Source organism: Vidua chalybeata, chromosome 6, assembly GCF_026979565.1.
Source record: "Vidua chalybeata isolate OUT-0048 chromosome 6, bVidCha1 merged haplotype, whole genome shotgun sequence".
Lineage (NCBI taxonomy): Eukaryota > Metazoa > Chordata > Aves > Passeriformes > Viduidae > Vidua > Vidua chalybeata.
Window position 1 is genome coordinate 39,075,878 of NC_071535.1, and position 25,476 is coordinate 39,101,353.

Sequence of the window (25,476 nt, forward strand, 5' to 3'; positions counted from 1 at the left end):
TTATATGCTCCTGACAGACAGTACAGCTAGTTTAAGGACATAAAAGCAGGGGGGGAAACCAAGAAAGAGCAATTAGTACGGACAGTGCTTGAACCACACAGCAGAGCTTGAGTGAGGGAGGCAGGATCAAACACACAGACTAGTGATACCTGACGTGAGGATGTGGACGGAAATCAGAAGAGGGAAGATGAGAAGCTATCTGAGTGATAAGAAAGCTTCTGAGGAGAAAAGAGAGGAGACACTAAGTGCTGCAAGATATCATATTGAATTCTCTCCATCATGTGGCACAAAGTACGGACATCTGAAGGGTCTTTAAAATGCTCTGTTTAATAAGGGCTCTGTTTTTTTCCCCTATCCCACCCCTTTCAGACCGTGCACAGCCAGGAGCCACCTTCTTGTTACCAAACCCCTTCTGGCTGCCTGGTTTCCCTAGTGACTGTCCAAAGCAACCTTGGTGCAACAGTCACTAACCAGGACCTGTATCCAAGGAGGACAATTTTAATTCGCTCATGCACTTTCAAGGCCCAGCACCCAATGCAAATGAAATACAAGACACTGTGGGAGTTGGTAAGAAGCAGAGAACTAAAGACAGGTCAAATTCACTACAGCTCACTGGGGAAGAAGTGCTGCTGGCTGATGTCCATAGCAGTCTGAACAATTCACTGAAGCTGTCCTTCTGTGTCCTAAAAGTAAATGCTCACAAGTTGCAATCCTTCCACATAGTGAGGCCTGTAATACTTAACAGCAGCTTGAGCTGGGCTCCTTAGAAGCAGCTCTTACCTCTTTCTTGTAGCACAGCTGGTTGTACATGGTTGGTTTGGGAATAGATTCAATCTTCACCTCCTGGGTAGATGTCCGATATGAAGGATTACTGTAGGTTAGGTTCCCCAAGCCAGGGTCCGTAAACTTGGACTTATTATGCCTAGAGGGAAAGAGCTGTCAGAAAACTCATAGGAACCCATGGCTTCAGCCATCTCCACTGTCCCTCAAGGAGAGAATCCTGGCTTCATCTAGCTCTTCAGCTACAAGTCCATTTACTAGCTACCAGTACAGCAAGGCACTGCCATGTAATCATAGAAGTTATCATGGCAGTAACTGGTGAAGTTATCTGTCAGAAAGCACATGAGTGTCACCAGATGACACAAGGAAAAACAATGCACCACAGCTTTGGTCACGATGAAGAGACTAATTTATTTTTTCTGACTCCAATCTTTTATAGTTCTCAAAAGATGCCAGTGCATTGGAGGGTGAACGTGCCACCTCTCCAACCACACTGGACAAACTACCTGTGCATCAAATTTCTCCGCCTCTATGAAAGAATGCAAAACAATAGGTTGTTTACAGAAAGTTGTGTGGGAATGTTCTCTACAAGAATGTAAACTCAGAAGGCTTTAGAAAACTCTTGATAATCAGGGCGACACATGAGCTCACACATTTACTGAGATACAAATTATCTCACATCCCTGTCCATAACTCATAAGCTCTCTGCAGAAAATTTAGCCAATAAGGTTTCAAATAGTAGAACTGCATGACCAACACTTTAGAGGCACAGGACTCAAACCTTACAAATAAAATCATCAAGCACTCCTTCCAATGGAGGAAAAAAGGACTGTAAATGACAATAAGGAAAGACTTAGTGCTTTCAGGGACTTTCTTCTCCTACAACCCAAGAGTTTACAATTGGCCAGGAGAGGGAAAAAAGATCACTTACCTATATATAATTAAAGCAGCAATAAGCAGCAAAATAAACAAGATGCTGAGAAGACCTCCAATGATGTAGCTGACATGCAGTCCTTCTCCTGAAAGTGAATACCAAGGATAATTTATGCACTCATTTTATATTTCACTGGATAATACTGACCTTGGTGTAATGCCGGATGCTGGGGCTTTACCCATACAGAAGTACGTAAACTAAAATGTCAGCACATTAAGGTTTATCAGAAGGTTTTGTATGGCTTCATATGAAACAAACATACGTTCAACTTTCACCCAGGCCCCAGCAAACCAAGAAGTGTCAAGATCTTTGTAATGGGGTTGTAATGGAGGAGTTAGACCCCCTTGCTGACAGCTTACTTCTGCATTGGGAAACAATTACTATAGTCAACCATCTTCAACTAAACACAAAGGAGACAGTGAAATAGAGTACTATTAATGGGAAGAGTCCAGTGAATGAGGTATAGGATGAGAGAAAACAGAACTATTCTTCAGACCAAAGAGTGACTTGGAGAAGTCTCCATCTAAGTTAATGAATGTTTATAGAGGCATTTTGCTCTACTCAGAGGGCATTTGAGTAATTGAAGTCTGAGTTTCAGAAATTTCAGTTTCAGACACTATGGACTGGAATGCCCTGAGCACATCTGGAGGAACAACCCTGGTGGAGAAGAGTTAAAGAAAAGCAACTCACCCATGGTGGCCAACACTGCCTCATTGGCCCGAGTACACAAGCCTTGCCTAGCATCTTTGTCAGAGCAGCTGAATGACAGAAGGACAGTTATTTACTTACTAAAAGTAGAATCAACAAAGGTATCAAAAAGCAGGATGGAATAGGCTAGCACTGATATCCCTTCCCTTTCCAGTTAAAAAAACACAGGTCTTCCTTTTTCTTCTTAATCCAGAGAAGAGACAACCATATAAGTACATATATGTAGGGGGTGTGCATGGATATATCAATTATTGGTCTGCAGTATCTTTATATCCAATTCATTCTAGATTTGCCTCTTGGGTACACAGGTGTACTCACATCTTTCAGGAAACAAATTTCAGCATCAGTGCTGAAGCAAAAACCAAAATGTCTCAGAGTCAGCATGAAGACATTTTTGTCCAATAAATCATACTCAATAAAGTGCAAGTTTTGCTCTGTAAATTACTCAACCATATACTATAGAGCTACTCTCTTGCTGAGCTGTATAAATAACAGGCTGTAGGGAATTAGCAGAAAAGAGTCTCTTAACTACCTGCATTGTAACTTAAATGTTAGAGCTGCAAAGATTCTGTTCTGCCCCAAGCAAGCTATCCCCTTCCCAGGGCAGAACCATTTCCTCAGCTGTGTAGGTCTAGTGTGAGATGTTTCAGAGAACTGAAGCAACAGACTCCTCTGTCCTACTCTCAAAAATAGGTTCTCAAAATTAGGAGATTCAAAAATCTATCAAATGAATGACACATGAGCTAAAGGCGGATTTTAACACTTCAGTACAGTCATTTCACACACACGTATTTCAACAAAATGGACAGAAAGGATCTCCAGCTGTTTCTTGCCATCTCAGCAATGGATCTTTGCCATCTCAACTACATCTTTGTCATAATAGTTTAATTCATTAAGAACATGAATTCTGGAGCTGGAATATCCGCTTTTGGCTAGGGATAGGTATATTCGGATAATGGTAACCAGAGGGGGCTTGCACGTGGCACCTTGCAAAACCTGGGACTTTCACACCCTGATTCTAAGAGAACAAGAACGCTTACTTTCTTTTCACTGTTTCCAGAGATGTGAGAGGTTTGGTTGTTGAAGTATCTAGTCTGCCAGGTGGCGTTTGACTTCTCTCACTTACACTGGTTGGTTCCGGACCAGGGGGCACCACACCAGGAACTAGAACAACAGAGAAAAATAAGCAGGGTTTCAACTTTCTGGGACAGATAAACAAGTCTGATAGGCCATTTCTAAAACTCTCTATAGCTTATATGAGCAGCCTTCCCATCTCAAACCCAGTCTGTCAGCAGAAAGGACAAGAAGGCTCTATCACTCACAACCACTGGCCTCAGTTCCAATATATGACTGTGTAAGATCTATACACCTGAGAGCCTCAGCTGCTCTGGCTGCCACTACAGAAGCAGTAGCAGTGGCTCACTTATGGAAGCTGCTACCCAAATGACACTCAGTAAACTCACTTGTAGAACAGGGCCGCCCATCTGGTTCATCCGGACATGCACAGACAAAGTCAGAAGCCCTGGCAAAGCAGAGGTGAGTGCAGCCTCCATTGTTCACTCCACAAGCATTACTACCTGGAAGGAACAAACAATTTTCTAAATATGTTACATCTGAACAAAAAGGGGCTCAGAGCAACAGCCTTCTTTGCTGCTCAGTGAGAAATACTTCTTAGAAATCCGGCTAGTTATTATGTTTTTGGCATGTGCCCATCATCTGATTGCTAAGAAAGTGATGACAATAGCCAAACACTGTATTGGATTAGGGCAGTCTTGAAAGGAAGGTACTGGAAATCTTTAGACAGAAGCCCAGACAACACAGTGGCAAAGATAAAAAAAATAAAAACCTCACATTCTTCTGTTTTAACACAATGTTGGGTGAACAGCAAGAAAGTGACATTTGCTAATCAAAGCTTTAACAGAACACCATTAATATGTACCTGACTGAAAAGTCACAGGCAAACAATGAATGAGCTAAGGGAAGATGCATGAATAGTTCAGGCATAAAAAAGGATGCCATCCTTACTTGATATCCACAATAGTGCAGTGGTTCCAGAGTGCTTCTGGTCTACAATTAGAATTTGCCTGAATCAAGGTCCTTCTATTTACCTGTCTGTCTCTGAGGAGAAACCACAATGATATCCATCAATCCCTCAACATTGGCTAGCACTGTTTCTTTGTTCCGCCCAGAGTATTTGTCCACTCTCTGGATAGATTTTGTTTGCCAGTCAGTCCAGTATATCCATCTGTCCTGCTGCTCAGGGAGACAGCAAAGAAAAATCACAGCCATTATTAGCATGTTTAGTCATGTAGACACAGGGTACTCATAAAAAACATATGCCAGTGGCAGAAGGCCCAAAACAAAGGCCTTTTCAAGCCCTTACCCTCTTATTGTAAAGAAGATGACTGTCTACACCCCACAGTTCAGATAAACTTCCTTTGTTAGCTCCAGAGAAGATTTAAGTACTATTGCCTCAGCCATCTTTGTTTTCTCAGACTGTAACACTTCCCTGTTCCCAAACTCCACTGTAAAAACTCATCAACACCCCAGTAAGAATGGTGGCAGCAGGAAAATCTTCTCACCTGTGTCAGAGCAAAGGGATGTGACACCTGGCTGACCAACACTTGTCGTAGCTTCCCACTGAGATCACAACTCTCTATGCGATCAAGGTGAGCATCCACCCAGTATATCCTGAAGGCACAGGGAAAGAGGTGAGCTTCCATCTATACAACCTCCCTTTACTTTCTAGTCATTTACTGACCAAGATCATGGAATCATAAGATGGATCAGGAAATAAAAACTAAAGAAGAAAGTGCCAAAATACCCCAAAACCAAACCCAAACCCACAGTGCTACCCCAATAAATGAAACTAAGAGGGATAAAAAATTAATTACATCCCTTAACCCTATGAAAGTATAGGAAAATCTTTCACTGACCTCCTGGTGTCATAATCCAAAGTCAATCCATTGGGCCATCCTAGGTCAGTGTTAATCAGGATTTTACGTTCAGAGCCATCCAAGTTTGCCCGTTCAATTTTAGCAATGTGACCCCAATCTGTCCAGAAGAGATACCTGAAGAGATAAAAGGCAAGTGTAAGAAGAAAAGACCATTTCATTTGGCCTAAGGAAAGTTTTAGTTATGAATGAAACTGCCAGATTCTTCAGGTTCAAAAAATATAATATAGTCTGTAGCCTGCTTCTCACAGCTATCTGCCCAACCTTCAAATTCACTGCCTGCCTGACTACTACAAGTCACTCAGAGTCAACCCCTTACTGGTAACTGCAGATTCACATGGCACATCTCTTCTTCCTCCCACAACTTCCTCTTCCAGCCTGCCTTTGTGCAGCCCTTCCCCCTGCCCCACCAATAACCCCATACCTACCCCTTCTTGGGAAAGACAGCAATGGCTCGAGGTTCATCCAGGCTGTTATTGATCAGCACTTTCCTGGAGCTTCCATCCAGTCTTGCCACTTCTATGGTATTGCGTCCTGTGTCTGTCCAGTAGAGGTTCCTGGCAACCCAGTCCACTGCCAGGCCATCCGTAGTCTTCAAACCCTGACCAATAACAGTTTCCATGTTGCTGCCATTCAGATCAGCCCGCCTGGATCAAAATCAATGACAAACAGCAGTGAGGAACAGGTAGTTCCTGGAAAGCTGGATCTCCATCAGTCACAGACCCACTGCATACTAATGCCTCCCTAATACTTTTTGCCCCTGTCTCCAGCAGGTTAAACACACCTTCAGCATGAGTTCATTGATCACATGATGCTGTGTACCAAAGACAAGGAGTAAGTACTGGTGCAGTGCTCAGTCTCCCCAGTTTACTGGTACACTCAGCACAAGTCACTGGGTGACCTGGGCACTGGCCAAGCAGTTGACTGGCACCTACCTGATAACATCAAGAAATACATCTGTGTAGTAAATCTTGCCATCCACACTATCATAATCCAGAGAAATGACATTGTTCAGCTCAGGAACAGGTATGTGCACATCTGTGTGGTCACTGGTGTCCAGCGAGATACGACGGATGGAAGCACGGCTAGAGAAAAGTAGGTAGGTCTCTGGAGAAGAGTCACATGTCTGTTCATCTCTCTTCAGTTGGATACCAGTGGGGCAGGCACAGGAGAAACCAGTGGGATGAGGTAAGCAAAGGTGGGAGCAGCCACCATTACGAACTCCACATTTATTGAAGCCTTTAGAAACAGGGAAAGTGTAGGTTTAGGATCTGACAGACCAAAGCTTTACTTTAAAAGCTACATACATGCTCACCATTCTAGCAGCTGAGTTCATCTGTACCATCCCAGCCTTGCTGGGAATCTACAAACCCTTTGTACAGAGAGGCTCTCCCTCCTCTGCAAGATTCACAGTCTGTATGGGCATGATTGGCAAAGGAGACCAAGAGGGTCCAGAAGAAGAGGGATCATTAGAAGAAAAATCTTAACCTGCATTCCTTGCTAATCATAGTTTTCTCATGGAAAAAGAAACAGCCAAATGCTCACAGATTTATGCAACTGCAGTTTAACTTTATTACTGCTGCAAATGGTAATGCTGACAGAAAGATCCAACCCTGTATGGAACTAATGTGACTGCACCAGAGGCCGGGCTGACAAAGAAGCTTCTGTTTCAACTTAGCTGCACACAGTGGCAAGTAAACAAAGGCATCAGAGAAGCCTGCTGGAAGCGCCTGACATATTAGGGTCATAGAATTTTTTTTTTATTGTAAAGAACCCAGCATACATCTACTAGGAGGGAATAAGCCCAGGAGACAGGTGCAGGGAGTAGGAAGAAGACAATGTGGATATGATGGCTAGACTTTTGGTCAGCTTTAAGTTATATTGCCAAGTTACACAGTCAAGAGTGATGTTCTGCTGTTAGTAACCACAGGAAAAGCAGCACAATTTTCTGCAGAAGTATGTATTGGGGAAAACTCTACCAAAATAAAACCACAGCACAAAGGAACAATTTCCACTGAAAAACGAAGAGGTAAGATGGGGTGTTATAGGATCCCGAAAGAGTAACAAAGAATTGACTCTGGCACAGAATAGTTGGACAACATGAACAACAGAATAGTTGGACAACATGCTTTTGCAGAGCAAAGAGGCAGACAAGACGATGAAACCTGCAATGATTGGGAAGTAATACTAGAACTTGAAATAATATTTCAGCAACTGGTTTAAGAAAAATTAGAGTCTTCTGGAGTTAAAAAAGGGAAATTGTCCAATGTCAGTACAGTCTGGTGAAGCCTAATAAGGCACGACTTGTTCAGTTGTCCTAAGAAAGTGGCTCTGCTGTGTGCAAAAATGAGGTTGTCAGTGCAATCCAATGAAGGAAATGGGACAAAGGGGTCAAAAAGCATACAGTAATCAACACTAGACCTATAGAGCTGGGTAAACAGGGAAGGGTGCAAAAATAGTTAAAGAGGGAAGAAGTGATGCCTTAAAAGAAGGCATCAGAAGAAAAGCTGATTTTTGAGAAGTCACTCTATCACTCTGTTACACCAAAGGACTGTCCCAGTCACAGCTCTGAAGGACTCCCCTCGCCACCACCGACACCCACCAACTGGGGAGCAACTTACCCAGGGGCCGTGCCCTGTCAACAGCTTGAATATCCATGAGGCCAGGCAGGTTTGCCCTCACCAAGATGACATTAGCACCAGTGTCCTTGTCAGCCCTGTGAATGCTGCGAGTTTGCCAGTCAGTCCAGTAGATGTAAGAGTCCAGCAAAGTGAGGCCATAGGGGTGTTGCACTGGAGACAGCAGGGTGCGGCGGTTCGCACCATTGAGATCCGCAGCCTCAATCCGCTACAGGAAGAAGTAGAATATCAGCCCATACTCAAAACACTTGTCCTCTTGCTAGCACTTAATGTAGCAAGTGGGAAAGAGTCTCAGTGAGTGATGTTATTCAGGTTCACCCTCCCTCCATAGCCCACACTCAGAAAAGCTTACATTCCCCTTGCTCTTTTGACAGCTTGCTCAAGAGCTTCAAAGCAGCCTCCAGGCTACCAAATACCCACTGACAAACAACACTGAAGAACAGAGTCAGACCTCAGTGTGTGCATCAGCCCAGAGCAGCTGGGACCCAGCCTTATCCACTGCCAGTCCATTAGGCCAGCCCAAGTTGTTGCTGATCAACACCACACGTCCAGAGCCATCCATCCCAGAGCGTTCCAGCTTGGCATTCTCACCCCAGTCTGTCCAGTACATATACCTGAGGAAAAGTCAGCAAGTATTACGGAAAAGGAGATCAGAAGTCCTGTGTAACTCCTAGACAATCTCTTGACAACACTAACCCCATTTCGTGGTATAAAGCTATTGCCCGAGGGCTGTCCAGGTTCTGCCAGACCAAGACTTTCCTCATGGAGCCATCAAAGTTGCCCACTTCAATACGGTTTGTTCCTGTATCTGTCCAATATATCTTCCTGCCGACAGCATCCACAGCCAGCCCATCTGTAGTCAACAGACCTGAGAAAAGAGCAAAACATTCTGGTCACTACTTTTTCTCCCAATTTAGTAAAGAATTTCTAGTATTTCTCTTGTCCATCTCATAGGCAACTGCTTTAGGCTTTGCTTGCCTTTCCACCAAAAATGTATTCTACCAGGGTATAGAGAATCTCTCTTTTCATACTGCATAGAAGCAAGAGGCTCTCAGATCAAAATCTCCCTCACCTGTAGTGATGATGTCCTCAAATTGTGAGCCATCAAGGGCAGCACGACTGATTTTCCGCAAAGTGCTGTCTGACCAGTAAACCTTTCCTGGGTTGAAGAAGAAAGAAGAACTTGAAAAAGCCCAGAACAAAACCAAACTAAACCCCAACAATCAAACAGCAAAATCCTTAAAAAACAGATCCAGGTGTCTGACTACCTGCTACACCATTCAAAATGGATCTGGTTGTACAGGAATAATAACAGCACAAGATTATTAAGCTAGAGTGATAAAACAGTGCAAATTTTCTTGTTCCAATTCTCCCCAAAATAAGTAGGACATTTACACAAGCTCTGACCTTCACAAAGGAACAGAGAACATCTAATACCATCAGCTAGTAGTAGAGTTCCACATCTGACTTCTCAAAATGAGATCGTCTACCTTACAGTGCAACAGTATTTACATCCAGCACAACATCAGATCTTTACTATACATGAACACTATGAACAACCAGCGTCTCAGCTCTACTGTTGTAAAAGTCCTCAGCAAGAGGAACTTTGTTAAATCCAAAATGCACAGGGACCCCACTTGATATTGCGGGCAGCTTTTTTCCATATAGTCTGGGTTCTCTGCTTTCCTGTAAGGATATTCCTTTCCTCACTGGAAACAAATTATTTGCAGCACATACAAGAAAAATAAAAACCTACCCAAATCCACAGCCTACAGTGGGTGTGCCTGGCTCTTTACTCAGACATTCAGATAAGAAGTTACTTGTTGCCTTTCAAACACAGTCAGATACAGTAAAAAGTTCAGACCTTCATGAGGATCCACTCCAATTGCAATGGTGTTCTTCATGGTGACATTGACTGAGACAACAACATCTGCAAAGTAGGGGATATCCAGAGAGACCATCCGAATGTCAGTCCTTCTGGCGAAGATCAGAAAGCTGGTCATTCCTGCAGAGTGGAAAATGGACAGATAATAGTGAGAAACAACTTCAGTCAACTGTAGGCATCATTTATCAAGTATTCTAGAGTTTACATCCACTTCAGTGGAAAAGGGAAAGTGTCCCAGAACAGATCTTGGCTTATGGACAGTCTGTGTACAAAAGTATCACTTTTTTGAGCATCATTTAATGCTTCTCTACATCCAAGTTGAAAGGCATAACACTCACAGAAGAGTTACTTCTGCTAATATGTGTGAGAAATTGAAATTAGGAATCACTTTTTTCCTGCTAGAGAGGAAAAGTGGATGTACCATGGCCTGAAGCCAAGTGTCTTCCACCGTCCCCAGAAGAGGAGTGTATACAGACCTATTAAAGAATAGATCACCTTGTAGTTTAAGAATTCACCTCAATATTAGGGCAAAAGTATAGGAAAAAATGTGACATTTGGTTTACTTGGCCAACATAATTTCAAGAAAAATGTGTCCTTCATCAATCCATTTTTCACTAAGTTTCTTCATAGTAATTCCCACTCAAATTGAAGGTACAGGCACCAAATGGGTTTTTCAAGGTGTAAAGCAGGTAAGCACATAAAAGTGAAATTTGTTCTCTAACATGGCAGAGTCAAAATGTAGCTCTGATACAAAACTGCAATGAGGATTCTACAGAGAACACTCACCAGGGGAGCAGGTCTTGCCATCAGATTGCAGATTGATCCCTGTAGGGCAAGTACAGCTGTAACCTTTTGGAAGAGGTGCCAAAAGGCACAGGTGACTGCAGCCTCCATTGTTAACTTCACATGCTGTATGTACTATGAAAAAGACGATGAGAAATCCATGAGCCAGTAGCACTGGCACAAAAAAGGGATGCAGCAGCTATAGAAATCCATTCTAGAATGCCCTCAAATACCAGATCAAGAGTTAATTGTCACACTCTCATACTCCACACAGACACTTAAGACAATGAGGGCTGACAGGTCAGAAAAGACGTGCCACACAGCAGAGCCTGAGCAAGCTCAGTGGGGCTTGGGCATGAGCTCTGTACCTGGTGGCCTGTGCCGGTGGAAAACATGAATATCCATAAGATTCTCCAGATTGTCCTGCAGTGTTTCCCGAGACTGCCCAGTCCTCCTATCTGCACTCTGGATGCTTTTGGCCTGCCAGTCTGTCCAGTAGATTCTCTCACCATAAAGAGTAAGTCCAAAGGGATGAGGCAGATTGCTCCCAATCAGCACCTGCTCAGATTACCCCCATCAGCCGAAGAAAAATATTATATTATACAAATTAAAATATTTAAAATATATATATTATATATATATTTTATATATATATATTAGTGACTATGAAGTCACTAAGGAGGTTTCCCTTGCTCCCTCTCAACATTGTAACATACAATCACAGCAAAAAGAGAACGATGAGGCAATCTTAGCCCTCAAACTTCCATCACACAATTTCAAATTGAAAGGGAGCTCTTCTCTCTCAGTGAAAGCCACTGTGTATGTTGATTTGTAAATTTTCCTTTCCATTGGAAAAAGAGGCAGGATCCATCATCACTTTGTGTTCAGACTCCCAGATCCGCTCCTCAAAGACAGTTCCCTTACCTTCCTGTGGCTTCCATCCAGATTGGCATACTCAATGGTCTTCATGCCTGCATCTGCCCAGTACAAGCGCTGTGACTCGTAGTCAATGGCCAAACCATTGGGCCATGTCAGGTTGGAGGAAATGATCACCAAGCGGTTTGAGGCATCCATCCCAGCACGTTCAATTTTTGGGTTTGCTCCCCAGTCAGTCCAGTACATGAACCTAAGAAGAAGCCCAGACAGAAGTGAATGCCCACACTTTTTCACTGCCAGAGAAGCAAGGGAGTCTGGTGCCTTCGGGCCCTAGCAGGAAGAAGCATTAAACTATTAGGGTACTCATGTCCAGCCTTGGGCTCTTGTAATGTACCTAAGATCATACTCAAATTTATATACTTTCTACTGCTCATGGGCTAGCCTAATTACAATTTTTTGAACTTGATAAAGTTCAAGAAAATAGGTCAAGGTCTAAAAATTAACAGTTTATTTACCAATGTACACCACTAGCCCTTTATACTCTTCCTGCATTTGTCTTCCAATAATCCACTCAAGGAAAGAATAGCATTCTTTCATTCACGACATTCAACGCTTCTAAAGCAATGGCTGGTAAGTATTTTCCTATCCACCCTATCCCCACCTCCACAAGGTCTGAGAACATCCTTCTGACTGAAACTCTAGTTGATAAGCAGGGAGTTTGATTACAAATTCAACATATATGTGAAACAGAGAAATAGAAAACATCTAGATGGGCCCATTCTCAACATTTTTGTACCACATCTTTAGTTATTACATCCCCAGGATAAACAAATGAAAATGCCAGCCAGCTCCTGCAAGCTCCACAGCACAACAGGCAATTATCTCTGCTTATCTTGTTCTATTAGCATCTAAAATCATGTCTCTAGTTTCAGTCACTATCAGGTTGTAGAACAATGGCACCAGTGAGAAAGAAAATTCTACAAAACCAAAGATCCAGAAAGTCTTTAGACATACAAGAATTGTTATGTCATCCCACAAGAAAGACTCTCTTACCCTCCAACAGGGTCCACCACAATATCTCTAGGTCTGTCTAGGTTCTCCCATATTAGAACAGTTCTCATGGTCCCATCTGTATTGGACACCTCTATCCGATCTGTTCCTACAAAAGTTGAGAGAGAAAATGAAAGAGATGAAACTGGAATTGCAAGAGCTATGGCAAAAAACCTCCATACAACAATGCATTCTTCCCCTACATTTATCTGTGTTCTTAGCTGGAAGATAGATAAGAAATCTGGCTTAAAGTGTCACTTTCCATCCTCTAAAGTCACCTCTGTGGCTGTCACTGATGTGGAGTCCTGTATATAATCCATCTCTTACCTAAGCCCCCATGCCATGAGAGAACAGCCAGAAAAGAATAATCTTCCTTACATCTCTCTTAACTATGACTCTCCAGCAGGAAACATGCTCCTGCTGCACCCCAAGATACACTGTTGGAAGATATATAAATGAATCACAAGCTCTGCAGTAAGACAACAGTGACGAATATTTTTATAGAATTAGCACTGGGGATACTGTAAAGAGAATCAAACTAAGGGTTGTGTCTCAATTCACACTCAATTAGAAGCACAAGACATGAAACTCCATCTTTCTGCTACACAGAAATGACACAAATTTGGAATGAAACAGACAGAACTATCCAGCGGATTTTCTGTTTTCATGACTAATAAGGAAGACAAAAGTCTATGTAAAGCAGAGGATCCCAGCACCTGCATCAGTCCAGTATAGTTTGTTGGTGACCCAGTCAATTGCAAGTCCAGCTGGACTTTCCAGGCTGGTGTCCACCACAACCTAAATGAAAACAATAAGAAAAAATCCTTAGTGAAATTAGACCTTAGGGAGAAAGTACTTGTCCAATGCACTACCCATTCACAAACAAAAGGCAAAAGCCTGAGCAGAGCAATGCCATACAAGAGAGAACATTAAGGACTTAGAAGATCAAATAAGGCTTTTATTTGGAGAAACATCTTACTTTTTGTGCCTGTTCCAACTGCAAATCCAAACTTTGAACTCTGTTTGCCTCATTTGTAGTATCATCAGCCTAGGAGTGTGTGCAAAAAACATTCCCAAAGAGCATGACTCTTGTTCCAAATGTAGACTGTAACAGAGGATTTAATACTTCTTCCTTTCAGATTCTAGAGCTACAACAAAGGAATTGACCACAGCCCACAAATCACTATGCCTCATGTCTCCATTCAAGGCTCTCCATACACCCAATTGTCCATGAAGTGTCCAGTGATCTCATTAGTTTGCAAGAAGTAGGCAAACTATTGAACAAAAGATCACCATGAACTGCAGTGCCTTAAAAAGCCAGTGTATCCCAGTGGTTTCAAATCTGATGCTCAAGGAGTCTCCTGGCCAGATGACCTCCACACACAGTGAACACTGTACCTCCTGGTTCGATCCATCCCATTTTGCTCGGCTGATTGAGTCAGTGCTAACGTCTGTCCAGTAGACATAGTCATCCTTTGAGTCCCAGTCTAGAGCCACAGCACTGCGAACATCAGCAAGGGGGATGACATCATCTGACAGGTCATCTGTGTCAAAGCTGATCCGACGGATGTCCATCCTTCGGGCAAAAAGCAGGAACTTGTCAAGACCTGATCAAAGGTCGAAAGGTCTTCTTTTAATTTCTCTAAGTTCAACAACACAGTGATAGACAGACAATTCCCTGCTATATCCACAACCTTAACCACCTACATAATCTTTCACTGGCAGGTCTTTGGTCATTTTTTTTACTGGAAGCAAACTATCACTGGGAGAGGATGGGCAAGGAGGGTCAGAGTGGTTGTGAGCTCTCTCCTGGGGTATAACCTATGCTGAGGGAACAAGGGCAACCATATTCTTCAAAGGAAGGCATAGATGTCCCTCCAAATCAAATAGCTATTTTTAAATAGCTCTTGAGAATCGGGGAGATAGTTGGTCAGCTTCTTTCGCATAGTTGCAAACTAAGAGAAATGTGGCAATGATGAGGACTGAATTTTTTCTTCATCACTGACACAGCCATTATGGGAATTTCAGGGAAACAATCAGCTGCGCCAGGTAGCACGGTCCTAACAGCAGCCCTGAAATAAGGACCAAAAGTGGAATTTGTCTGCATCCCCACCCATGAAGCCTAGTGAGGGCAGTGAGAATACACAACAGGGGAATGCATCAAAATGGTGACGCACCCTCTGGCGGGACCCTTAATACTTCTAACTCAGTCTATCCAGCTGCATTTCCTTGGAAGCAAGTACTGCTAATGCTTAGTCCCACTGCCAGCCCTCTGCCACCCACTGAATATCTGAGCACGTGGTCCCACCTCACTTACTCTGGGCACAGGCATGGCTGCTGGTCTTGCGGAAGCCCGTGGGGCAGGCGCAGGTGTAATCCTTGCTGCTTGGCAGGCAGAGGTGAGTGCAGCCTCCGTTGTTGTCCCCACAACGATTTCTCCCTGCTCAAGTAACCAAAGACAAGAGCAACCACACATAAAGCAAAGAGTAAAGAAACGAGGAAAATCACTAGTTGAGGTGTCAAGACCACATGGAAGTAACTTCCCAACCCAGAAGTTAATCGAAAATAAGGAAACATATAAACTAAACCACTAACTACATTTCTAGGGCTCAATTTTAAAATGAACATTTAAATCAATGCACTTTGAGAGCAGATAATGGCAATTGAAGAGGAGTAAGGGAGGTGTCAGTCATTACAATGCCCACTTATGATTTTTCCCCGTCTCAAAACATCTCTTGTGTAAACGAGCCCCAAGTATTTCCTACTGAAAGGCCTCCACCCCCGGTGTCAGCAGGGGGAGCTGCGGTAACACCCAACTCCGAGGTACCGGCCGAGCAACCTCAATACGAGGGCGGTGGAGCAAGTTCTGCCACAGCTGCGGGCACAGGTGGGGCTGTGTCCACGTGCTGGGTTCAGGATGTCATCTCCCAGCTTCACAGAGAGTGGATGGCTCCAGGTCTTCTACTGGCTCAAATGAGCCTCTACCTGCTCTGCAGTTACCTGCTGGCTGACGCTGAGGATGTAGCGTGTGGATGTCCATAGGGAAGTGGAGTTTGTTGCGGATGATCTCCTGGTTCTTGCCTGTGAATTTGTTGGCACTGTTGATGCTCTTGGTGTGCCAATCTGTCCAGTACAGACTGTCCTCAAACACGGTGATAGCAAATGGGTGTGGGAGCCCTGCAATAGACATCCAGTACAGGAATATGATCAAGTCTAACACGACTCAGTCTAGCAGGGAGACAACTGCCTCTTAGGCTTCACCACACTCAACTTGCTCAAATACACTTTATACTAATTTAACAGACAATTCCTCTCTGCTGTCCTATAATCACAGCTAGAACGTTAGGGGGCTGGAATGGACCTTAAAGACCATCTAGTCTCAGTCCCCCCACCATAGGCAGGGACACCTCCCATTAGACCAGGTTGCTCAAGGCTTTATCCAACCTGGCTTTGAACAGTGCCAGGGTTGGGGCATTCACAACCTCCCTGGGCAACCTGTTCCACCACTTCACCATCCTCACAGTAAAAAATGCTTTCCTAATACCTAACCTGAATTTCCCCTCTTTTAATTTGTATCCAGTACTCCTTGTTCTAACACTACAGTTCCTGATGAGGAGTCCCTTTCCTGCCTCCTGGTAGGTTCCCTTCAGATACTGGAAGGTTGCAATGAGGTCTCCACACAACTTTCTCCTCTCCAGGCTGAACATTCCCAACTTTCTTTCCAGCCTTTGTAGGGCAGTGCACCAGTCCTCTTATCAACTTTGTGGCCCTCCTCTATACTTCTTCCAACAGTTCCATGCTCTTCTTGTGTTCGGAGCCCCAGAGATGGATGCAGTATTCCAGGTAGAGTCTCACAAGAGCAGACTCACCTCCTCAACCTGCTTTTGATGCAGCCAATGATGACTGGGTGGCAAACTCCATCCCTTGGTAGTGACAGAATTCATTCCACAGTCAAAGAACAGGAGACAAGCACAGATGCAGGAGCCAGTGTCTCAAACTCAGATCAGCACTGTGCTACTCTGTGGACTTTATTGCAGAAAGCACTCCCTGTGCTTACCTTGGCTAATAACAGCCTTCCTATTGCGTCCATCAAGGTCAGCCCTCTCAATGACATGATGTTTGGCGTCCACCCAGTACATTCGATGTCCTGCATAGTCAATGGTCAGTCCATTGGGCCAGAAGAGGTGTGTATCCGCAATGATGCGCCGATTAGAGCCATCCATGTTGGAATACTCAATGCGGGGAGTGTTGCCCCAGTCAGTCCAGTAGATGGTACTGGAGGAGGCAGGGAGAGACAACTAGAAAACTTGTGGCCCACATACCGCACCCGACATCACTCCCTATCAGGGCAAAGCAACTGTGACCTTGAGCATGAGACTGGGTCACAGCCATGGGAGAAGTGAAAACTAACACCCAGCCTGCTGAAAGTTGAAGGGTCCAGAGCAGGATTTAAGGCTCTGAAGTGTCCCAGCATTGCCAGGTTCCCCAAACTGTCAATGCCAACTCAAGTCTTGAGCCCCGAGGTAACCTTTGTGACCAAGAACAGGGTTTTCAATGTTCAACAAAAAGCATGCACATGGAGGGCTCACTGGGGTTTCCCCCTAGTTTCCCATATTTTCACTCACCCCTCCATAGGATGTAAGGCAATTGCTCGGGGTTTCTCCAGGTTCTGCCACAAAAGCACTTTTCTGTGAGTGCCATCCAAGTTTGCTACCTCAATTCGAGATGTCCCAGAGTCCGTCCAGTATAATTTGTCATGGATCCAATCAATAGCAAGTCCACCTATGTACAAGACAGAATTAAGCACAGAATGAAACCGTGGATCTGCACAGAAAAATAGTTCCCTTTCTCTGTCTACCTCAGAAGAGGCCCAGTTTCTTCTTCTGCGAGCCAAGATTAACTCCAGGGTAACGCTCACCTAACACCCATTCCATCCAACCCATACCCTTCCTCAGGGAGATGCACTTTGCTCTGAATGCTGGGTCCCTCCTTTCCTCCACTCACCCACCCTATACCATTGCCTTTCTTGTGATGACGCACCTGGGCTCTCCAGCCCTGTGGAAACCACCTCTTCCACATTGCTACCATTCAGATAGGCCCTCATGATGCGATCAAGCGTGACATCAGACCAGAACACCAGCTCCTTGCTGTGGTGGAAATCAAGAGCAATGGCATTTTCCAGGTTGTTCAGGAGCAGCGTATACTCAGAGCGATGAGGCAACACTTGTCGGATATCAATTCGATTGGCAAAGAGCAACACAGGCTCTGGCCCTAAGAATATACAGGAAGACATCATTGGAGCATTTGACAGCATTTGATTGGGTCCTGCCTACCATTCCCTCTGCACCAAGTTCCAGAACAGAGTTTTGCAGTACTGGCAGCAGAAATCAACCCTCAAGTGCAAAACACTTTAGAGAGCTGTTTTTACATCCTCTATACACAATCCTAACTCAAAGATGAGCAGTTTTAAACCTTCTGGCAAACATTAACTCAACAAGAAGCAATCATTCCAGGTCCTACCTAAGCCTGCCTCACCTCAGCCTCTTAAACCATATCACTAGACAGCCACTTGGCAGCTGGATTAGAGTTTTTTTTTTTCCTATATGGATTTCCTAGCCATGCAAACACACATGCTCTATTACACCTTCTACTACAGAGAGGACACAGTTGAAATCTGCCTCAGCCAGATATAAACTCAGCAGGTACTTCCACTGAAAAAACTATGCCCAAAATATCAACATCCTTTATAGATATCACTAGGGGAATTCCTAATGAAATATAAAGTCTTTAAGTGAAATTTCTAATTCCTCAGCTCCCTCATCAGAGGAGGAATAAAGTTAAAGAAGTGTATAGATATCTTTAAAAAAACCCAGCAGATCTCCATACAGCAGCCATTCAGAGCATTCAGGATTGGTGACCAGCATCAAGGGTCAAATCATATGGAGTTGTGATACAGCCTCACTCATTGGAAAGGGTAAGACACTTCCTGAACAGAGTCAGAAAGCTCATTTTGTCCCAGGCTCTGAGTCACAAGGAATGACAACAGACTAGGAAGAAAAGGCAAGCGCCGTCTCCCTGGCAGGGAAAGGAAACAGTGTAATATCTCTCTCCATGGTCAAAATGACACAAGATTTTCACAAACATTTATCAACAGCATGTGCATATCTAACACAAATCCAGGTACCTCCTTTCCTTCACGTGTTTGGTGAACAGCACAATGCTGCCAGTGAAGCACTAAAGACGTAATTATGAGAACTGGACCAACAGACACACACCAGTTGTGTTGTTAGGTTGAACTCCCCTTTACCTAGAGCTTTGCAGCTACGTTTGTCAGGTCGCAGCTCGTAGCCTTGTTCACACCAGCACTGGAAGCCTCCTTCACTGTTGGTACAGCCTTGGCTGCAGTAGCCTTCCTCAGCACATTCATTCACATCTGCATGTTACAGAGAAAGTTACCATTAGATAGATCATCAACAAACCCGAAAATCTCACTGATAGATTGCACCTGCTTTCATACTCTGATTTTCACCCTCTCATAGCTACCAATTTCAAACATACCAAAGCAGCAGGGAGGAGGCTACTGCTCCAAAAACCCACCTTGGCATGATCGGCCATCTTCCAGGAGCCTGTAACCTGTGTGGCAAGTGCACTGCACCATCCCTCGCACCATCTGGCATTTCTGAGCACAGCCACCATTGTTGACATTGCAATTCTCCTCCCCTGTTCGTGGACCTGCGGAAGAAACAGATGAAGATAACTGAGCAGAAACCACAAGGCAGCTGCTCTTGCCTTCAGCTGTTAGGCAGCAGTCACCCTTCAAAGCAGGCTGAACAAAATGGGGAGGACACAAGCTGTGCTGGAAGCTTCCTCTTTGCAGCCAGAGTGCTCCTCTGCAGGCCACAACTGAATGGGAAAACAGAGCTCAGATGAACATGTTTTTAGGATTCAGTGTCTCTGCAGACAAATGGTGATATCTGAGATCTTAATCTTTTCTCCATCATTTCTCATGTGCAGTCTTTAATTGGCAAAACCAACAAGCTTTTTTTCCTCAATCTTTAGCTGGCTCCCATTATCACAGCTCAGACTTTCTTTCCTACACAAATCCTTCAGTAACACCAGATAGACTCGTACATATTAATGGGACTCCATTTATGTCTAAGACTGAACTTGGGAGTACTTACGGCAGTTTTGATGTGGGCTCTCATCACTGCCATCTCCACAATCATTTGCTCCATTGCACAGCTTCCTCTGGCCAATACAACGCCCATTCCCACACAGGAACTGGTCTGGGGCACACTGAGGGGTGCCTGCAATAGAAGAAGGGAAAAGTAGCACATCACAGCTTACTGATGGAACAACAGTCATGGTGAAGAAAAGAATACAGAACATTTTCCAAGATTTGTTACAAACGTTTCATATGAGCACAAATACATTACTTCCTCTTCTTTTGAATTCAGCTCATCTAGCAGTCCTTACTGCTCCACATATTTTTATGCTGATTTGGAGGTCTGCGAACTCTCCGCCAGTCTGAGTCCACTGTTGCTTTACTGTGAAGTTCATCTGACTAGTTTCTCTTAGAATGACTGGAAGGTCCTGGCTTAGCTCCCTTTCGTTCCAGAATCCACAACCCTACTCAGCATGTGCAAAGGAGGAGTCAGTTCCTCACTTTAATCATATGATCTGCCACACCGGCACAGCTATGGATCTTAAGCCTGCCCAGGAAGGAACATCTTGTCTAGCCCTTTGATGGACTTGGAATGAGATTTACATGCATCCCTGAAATCTGAGCTCAGGCAACAGGATTTCACATGACCTACACACTTCAACTTCTGCTGTTGGCAAGGAGACTGTACAGAATTCTTGTAAGCAAAGTAATACTGTTTGTAGGGACTTTGCCAATCTGATTATTTCTTCAGCAATAATTGCACTGTCCTGTTGCCTCTTACTTCTTGTACTTCTTGAGCTAACTTGATTAGCGGTCCCTAAATCATCACCCTCTGATAATCTTTCAAAGATAACAGGACAATACAGTTACCAGGAGAGAAACCATCAGATTGGCAGACTGCCTGTAAACAGTGTGGAAAAGGGTAGTTGTGAGATTAACAAGTACAGTTAAGAACCACAGATACATCAAGTGGGAACATAAAATCAGACAACGTGCAGATTCACTTTTCAGAGCACAGGAATACTGTATATGAAGGATTCTGAAACTTGGACTTCATTTGTCATATCAAACATAAAGATCCTTACACCAGCTGATTGCCTAGTATTTTAGGAATCTTCTCTATGGCCAATAAAAATATAAGCCTGCTGTAAAGCCAAGAGGATTTTAACTCTTGCTACAGACATTGGGACACCACACTATGTCACTTAGATGAGTGAGTATACTTCCTGGAAAAACCAGTTTCATTTTCACCATAGACCTTTCACTGTCACCATAGACCTAATATAAAACTGCACAACTAACCTTACAGTAACCATACCTTGTGTTTGGTTTGATATGGAGATAGTGAATTTCAATGGCTCTGGAAGTTTGACTTGGCTTCTTTCAGTACCTCTAAATACCTTTGTTATCAGGATGAGGAAACAGGGATTGTCTTTAAGTACAGAGGAAACCAGATTGTCTTTAAGTACAATTGCTTTTTCCAGAATCACCACACTGATGCTCACAACAGCTGACCAATCAAGAGCAGCTGCTCTCAAATGACTACAAAGTGTGCCTCTCTAGGTCCTCTGAGCTCAGCTGTCCTCACAGAACAGCCACTCTCCACTCCTCAACAGCCCCAAAACAAGAGGTACAGTTTCACAAATCCATTCTGTCACCCCCAAAACCACTGTTCAGAATACACAGATGCAGAAGGATCAGTACACATAGGTGGGTTCCACTCACTAGGATGAATTCATGGACCAGCACACTCTAGTCCTCAACAAAACCTATAGGCATCCTGAAGAATTTAAGGAAAAGAGAAGATTCTAGACATTCCTTTAATCCTACCATAACACTAGGGTGTGTTGAAACCCTCCTGTTCCCCATAACCACTATCATACAAAGGAATAGCAATATGTGAAATTAATACTAGTAACTCATAAGCAAATATCTAAGGCGGAAGCTGACACTCTTAATCCTCTAAAACAAAGGTTTTGTTATTCTCTTCTACTAAATGTCCTTCTTGATTCCACTGTCTGCTAGAATTGTTCAGCAACTTCACAATGCAACAGGAAAGCTATCCAAAACTACCTAGAAGGCATAAGTTAGTATAGCCCATGTGACAAAGGTAGTAACTTGGTACATTATTGATGTTTCCAAGTCTGAATGGAATTGTCCCAGAGTTCTGTGCTAATTCACAGTGTAAAGACAAGACAGGAGGATACTTGACCAGAAAACACCTTCACCTAAGTTAGTTTAAGCACACAGACCTGCACAAGTTGGCAAGTATGTAAGACAGCCTACAGATCCCATTCTCTGGGAAGGACAGAAACTCTGGGCTGAAGTCCCTGAAGCAATACAAAAGAGACTTTACTACCTACTACTTTACATCCTACTATTAGGATGGAAATTTAATTAGCTATTAAGCAGCAAGGTAGCAGGTCAAACCTGTGTTCTCACAGTTCTCCTCATCACTGTTGTCAGAGCAGTCATCTTCCCCATCACAACGCCAGGACAGACGGACACAGCGTCCTGACTTGCAGCGGAACTGGTCAGCTGTGCACATAGACGTAGCTGAGGGCCCAAAAAAGGAACATCAGATGAGCAAGAAGGATCATAAGAAACCCAATTCCAAAGCTAACTGTCCCAAACACTCTTTTGCATCCACAGAAACAGAATGTTTCCACCAGCTCCCTGCACTCACTGCAGTTCCTCTCATCTGACTGGTCATCACAGTCGAAGTCGCCATCACACCTCCAGCCAGCATTAATGCACAAGCCACTGTTGCACATGAACTCTCCAGAGCGACAAGGCTGGTGAGATGCTGCAGAGATGATAAAACACAAAAAGAGCAAACTCAGACCAATGTAACAATCCCCAAAGCTCCTCAGTACCACTCTCACTCCCTATTATTACAGAACTTGGTCCTTAGTAGATTTCTTCAGGAAACTATATTCATTCTTGTAAGCAGAAGTGCACTGTCTACCCAGTTCTCATCACTATTCTCACTTTCCAGAGTTAAACAAAACCCCTAATAATGAAGGAGCCAGGTTATGTGTGAACAACTGGATTGCCATCTACACTGTAACCCTTTCTCCAGCCAACGCAAAATGCATTTAGGTTTGCAACTCTGATTCTTGGATAAGGACATCACCCTGCACTAACTTACAGCAGTCAGATTCATCAGACCAGTCCCCACAGTCATCATCACCATCACAGTGGTAGATGTCCAAGATGCAGCGTCCATATGCACACTGGAACTCCTCCAAGCTGCAGGTGGCAGCTGGAACATCTGATGCTAACAAGGGAATCAAAGAAAAAATATATAAGGTGACAAGGCACAGTCTAGTTTAGAGGCAACCTTCTCAGTCCCATAATGGATTGGCAAGTATTCATTGCTGCTTATCTCTGCATGATTTGTATCACAGAGAGGAATGCTGGTTTTGCTTCATTGAAAAGCAGGTTAAACTCATATATAAAGACACTCATGCAGATGATCCAGTAAATAGAATTTTATAAAAACATTACATAGGATATTAGGCTATAAAGATGGAACTTTTAAAGAGCTGTAATTCTAGAGAAGCAAAAAGATATAAATGAAGAATTGATGGGAAAGCCTCAGAAAGGATCCAAGAGTGTCACCTTCCATCTTATGCTTGAAACACTATGTCTTAGTGCCAAAGAAGTGTTTAAATTGTTTAATATATCTGAAAAAAGGTAGATAGGAAAACAGGAAAATAAAGAAACCTTAGCGATAGCTCCACATTAAGGACTGCAGCATGTCAGAATGCAAGGTTAAACTAGGGAATGATTCCTTTAAAATTAAAAAAAAAAAAAAAAAAGCACGTGAAGACCAAAGGAAGCAAGCAAGCAGCAGGGTGCCCAGGCCAGCACCTGACCTTTGAGGATTTCCCCCTCCCTTTCCTCTCAAGCTCTGGCCAAAACAACCATGCCTATTCAGTAAGGAGCACTGCCAGAGAGATGACCCTGGGCAAAGCCAAACAAACTAATGGTCAAGGATTTGCCTACTGCTCTCTGTTCAACAGTACACTAAGTGGGAAGGCATGAAAAATATTTTGAGTCCCACACAATAGAATCTGACACCTCTTCTCATACTATCTGGAGAATGCACTGTATGTTTCAGATATACAAGTCTCCCAACTAAGGAGCTCTGATTATATATCTATTAAACAAAAAAGGAAAAGAAAGACTGAAAAGAAAGTAGTCTAGGAAGTGAACTACACCTGCCTCTCCAACTTGAAGAAATGGGCACAGCCTGAAGGCATGACACCATCACACCTCCAGCCAGCATTAATGCACAAGCCACTTTTGCACATGAACTCTCCAGAGCAACAAGAGCTTAAATTCAGTGAGTGTCAGTGGCTGGATATGAAAATGTGTGTTAATGTGTCCCTCACCAAAAGAGCCTGAGTGTTTCAGATTCCTTGAGAAAATTAAATCAGTGACTTAAATTACCATGCTGTGTGATTCAATTATAACACACACATCCCCAAAAGAAACAAAAAGAAAAGAAAAAAACCCAGACAAAAAAGAAGTGTGTAATCCCACTGTGTCCCAGACGAATGACAAACATGATTGTAAACAAGAAAAAGATGACAACCACATGGATGAAGATAAAAGAACAGGAGGTAGCCAAACTGAACTTCTTCGCAAGTTACTTAAAATGTCTTATAGAGAGAACTGCCAGCTAGGACTGAAATAGCATTTCAGCTCAGAGAAACAGGGACACCACTTCTGGGTGCCCCTCCACTCCCATAGGAGGCAACGTTGGAACATCTCTCTTCCCTTCCTGAGGGTCTATTCATGGCCTTCAGTGAAGTGACAGGCAAGGGAATGAGAAAGGCAGAGAGCGAAAGGAGAGGGAGAGAGGCTGGTTTCCTCTTAGAGTCCTTTCCTGGCTTAGAAATGTTTGCAGCCCCTGGCTTTCTGCCAGGTCTCATTATCTGGAAAGATAAAAGACAACTCCCCCATGTATCTACTCCCCCTGCCCTTCAGGAGCTGGCGGCCCTCATCCCCTTCCCAGAGTCTTTTGAAGTTTCCTGCTATCTAGAACAAATTCTGCAAAATGCCTTTGAGAGCAGGGAGGGGGAAGGGACCACTGCAAGTTCCATAGACATGGACAGTGCTCACAGACTCAGGAGAGAGGCAGTGTGGGTTAGAAAGGGACACAAACTCCAGTCCCACTTGCTACAAGCCTGTGAAAGTGAAGAAGGAAACAACAGTTGTGGGTTCTCATACCCCAACACCACCCCCTTCCTTCAGCATCGGTCACTTGTTGGGCAACATCCTGCAAAAAGCATTTAAGTGAAAAGAGACCGGGCAGGTAGAAGGTGACTTCAGTGTGCAGTACCTGAGGGTGGTTTCAATAAGCAGAAATTTGCACTTCCAAAATTTCAGTCTGGAAACAGACGAGAGGAAAAAGAAGGGAATAGTATTCTCGTCTTTCAGCTGTCCTTCAACTCCTCCAGTTTTATAGAGAGATATAGTCAGTAAAGCATAAACCTCCCGCTCTGACTCAAGGTCACAGCTATGGGAAGAAAGAAAAGCAGGAAGGCATAGATGCAGTATGCCTGTGAGGTAACACAAGAGAGACACCATTCTTTTGTGCCCTCTGGGGTAGGCAGCAGAAGGTAGCCTAGCTGCCAGTACAGGCAGAACTAACTTGTTTTTGATCTCTGCTGCAGAAAGCATACCAAAAC

At 43.7% G+C, this 25,476-nt stretch overlaps 1 protein-coding gene across 1 annotated transcript in view; it reads right to left on the bottom strand.

The window, feature by feature from the left end:
* The window catches only part of LRP4 (LDL receptor related protein 4), an 82,063-nt gene that overhangs the window by 2,530 nt on the left and 54,057 nt on the right, over positions 1–25,476 (bottom strand). The window contains exons 6-37 of the mRNA XM_053945794.1: positions 22,926–23,054; positions 22,461–22,580; positions 22,205–22,330; positions 19,791–19,916; positions 19,207–19,341; positions 18,917–19,042; positions 17,650–17,880; positions 17,235–17,391; positions 16,667–16,884; positions 15,610–15,786; positions 14,927–15,049; positions 14,008–14,216; positions 13,326–13,407; positions 12,613–12,718; positions 11,608–11,809; positions 11,052–11,241; positions 10,687–10,818; positions 9,880–10,020; positions 9,088–9,174; positions 8,712–8,883; positions 8,467–8,629; positions 7,998–8,223; positions 6,312–6,615; positions 5,805–6,023; positions 5,359–5,493; positions 5,005–5,113; positions 4,531–4,675; positions 3,886–3,999; positions 3,463–3,586; positions 2,405–2,472; positions 1,712–1,799; positions 781–922 (exon numbers count right to left, since the gene is read on the bottom strand). Coding sequence (XP_053801769.1) covers positions 781–922; positions 1,712–1,799; positions 2,405–2,472; positions 3,463–3,586; positions 3,886–3,999; positions 4,531–4,675; positions 5,005–5,113; positions 5,359–5,493; positions 5,805–6,023; positions 6,312–6,615; positions 7,998–8,223; positions 8,467–8,629; positions 8,712–8,883; positions 9,088–9,174; positions 9,880–10,020; positions 10,687–10,818; positions 11,052–11,241; positions 11,608–11,809; positions 12,613–12,718; positions 13,326–13,407; positions 14,008–14,216; positions 14,927–15,049; positions 15,610–15,786; positions 16,667–16,884; positions 17,235–17,391; positions 17,650–17,880; positions 18,917–19,042; positions 19,207–19,341; positions 19,791–19,916; positions 22,205–22,330; positions 22,461–22,580; positions 22,926–23,054 — 4,826 coding nt within the window. The remainder of the gene's footprint in view (positions 1–780; positions 923–1,711; positions 1,800–2,404; positions 2,473–3,462; positions 3,587–3,885; positions 4,000–4,530; positions 4,676–5,004; positions 5,114–5,358; positions 5,494–5,804; positions 6,024–6,311; positions 6,616–7,997; positions 8,224–8,466; positions 8,630–8,711; positions 8,884–9,087; positions 9,175–9,879; positions 10,021–10,686; positions 10,819–11,051; positions 11,242–11,607; positions 11,810–12,612; positions 12,719–13,325; positions 13,408–14,007; positions 14,217–14,926; positions 15,050–15,609; positions 15,787–16,666; positions 16,885–17,234; positions 17,392–17,649; positions 17,881–18,916; positions 19,043–19,206; positions 19,342–19,790; positions 19,917–22,204; positions 22,331–22,460; positions 22,581–22,925; positions 23,055–25,476) is intronic.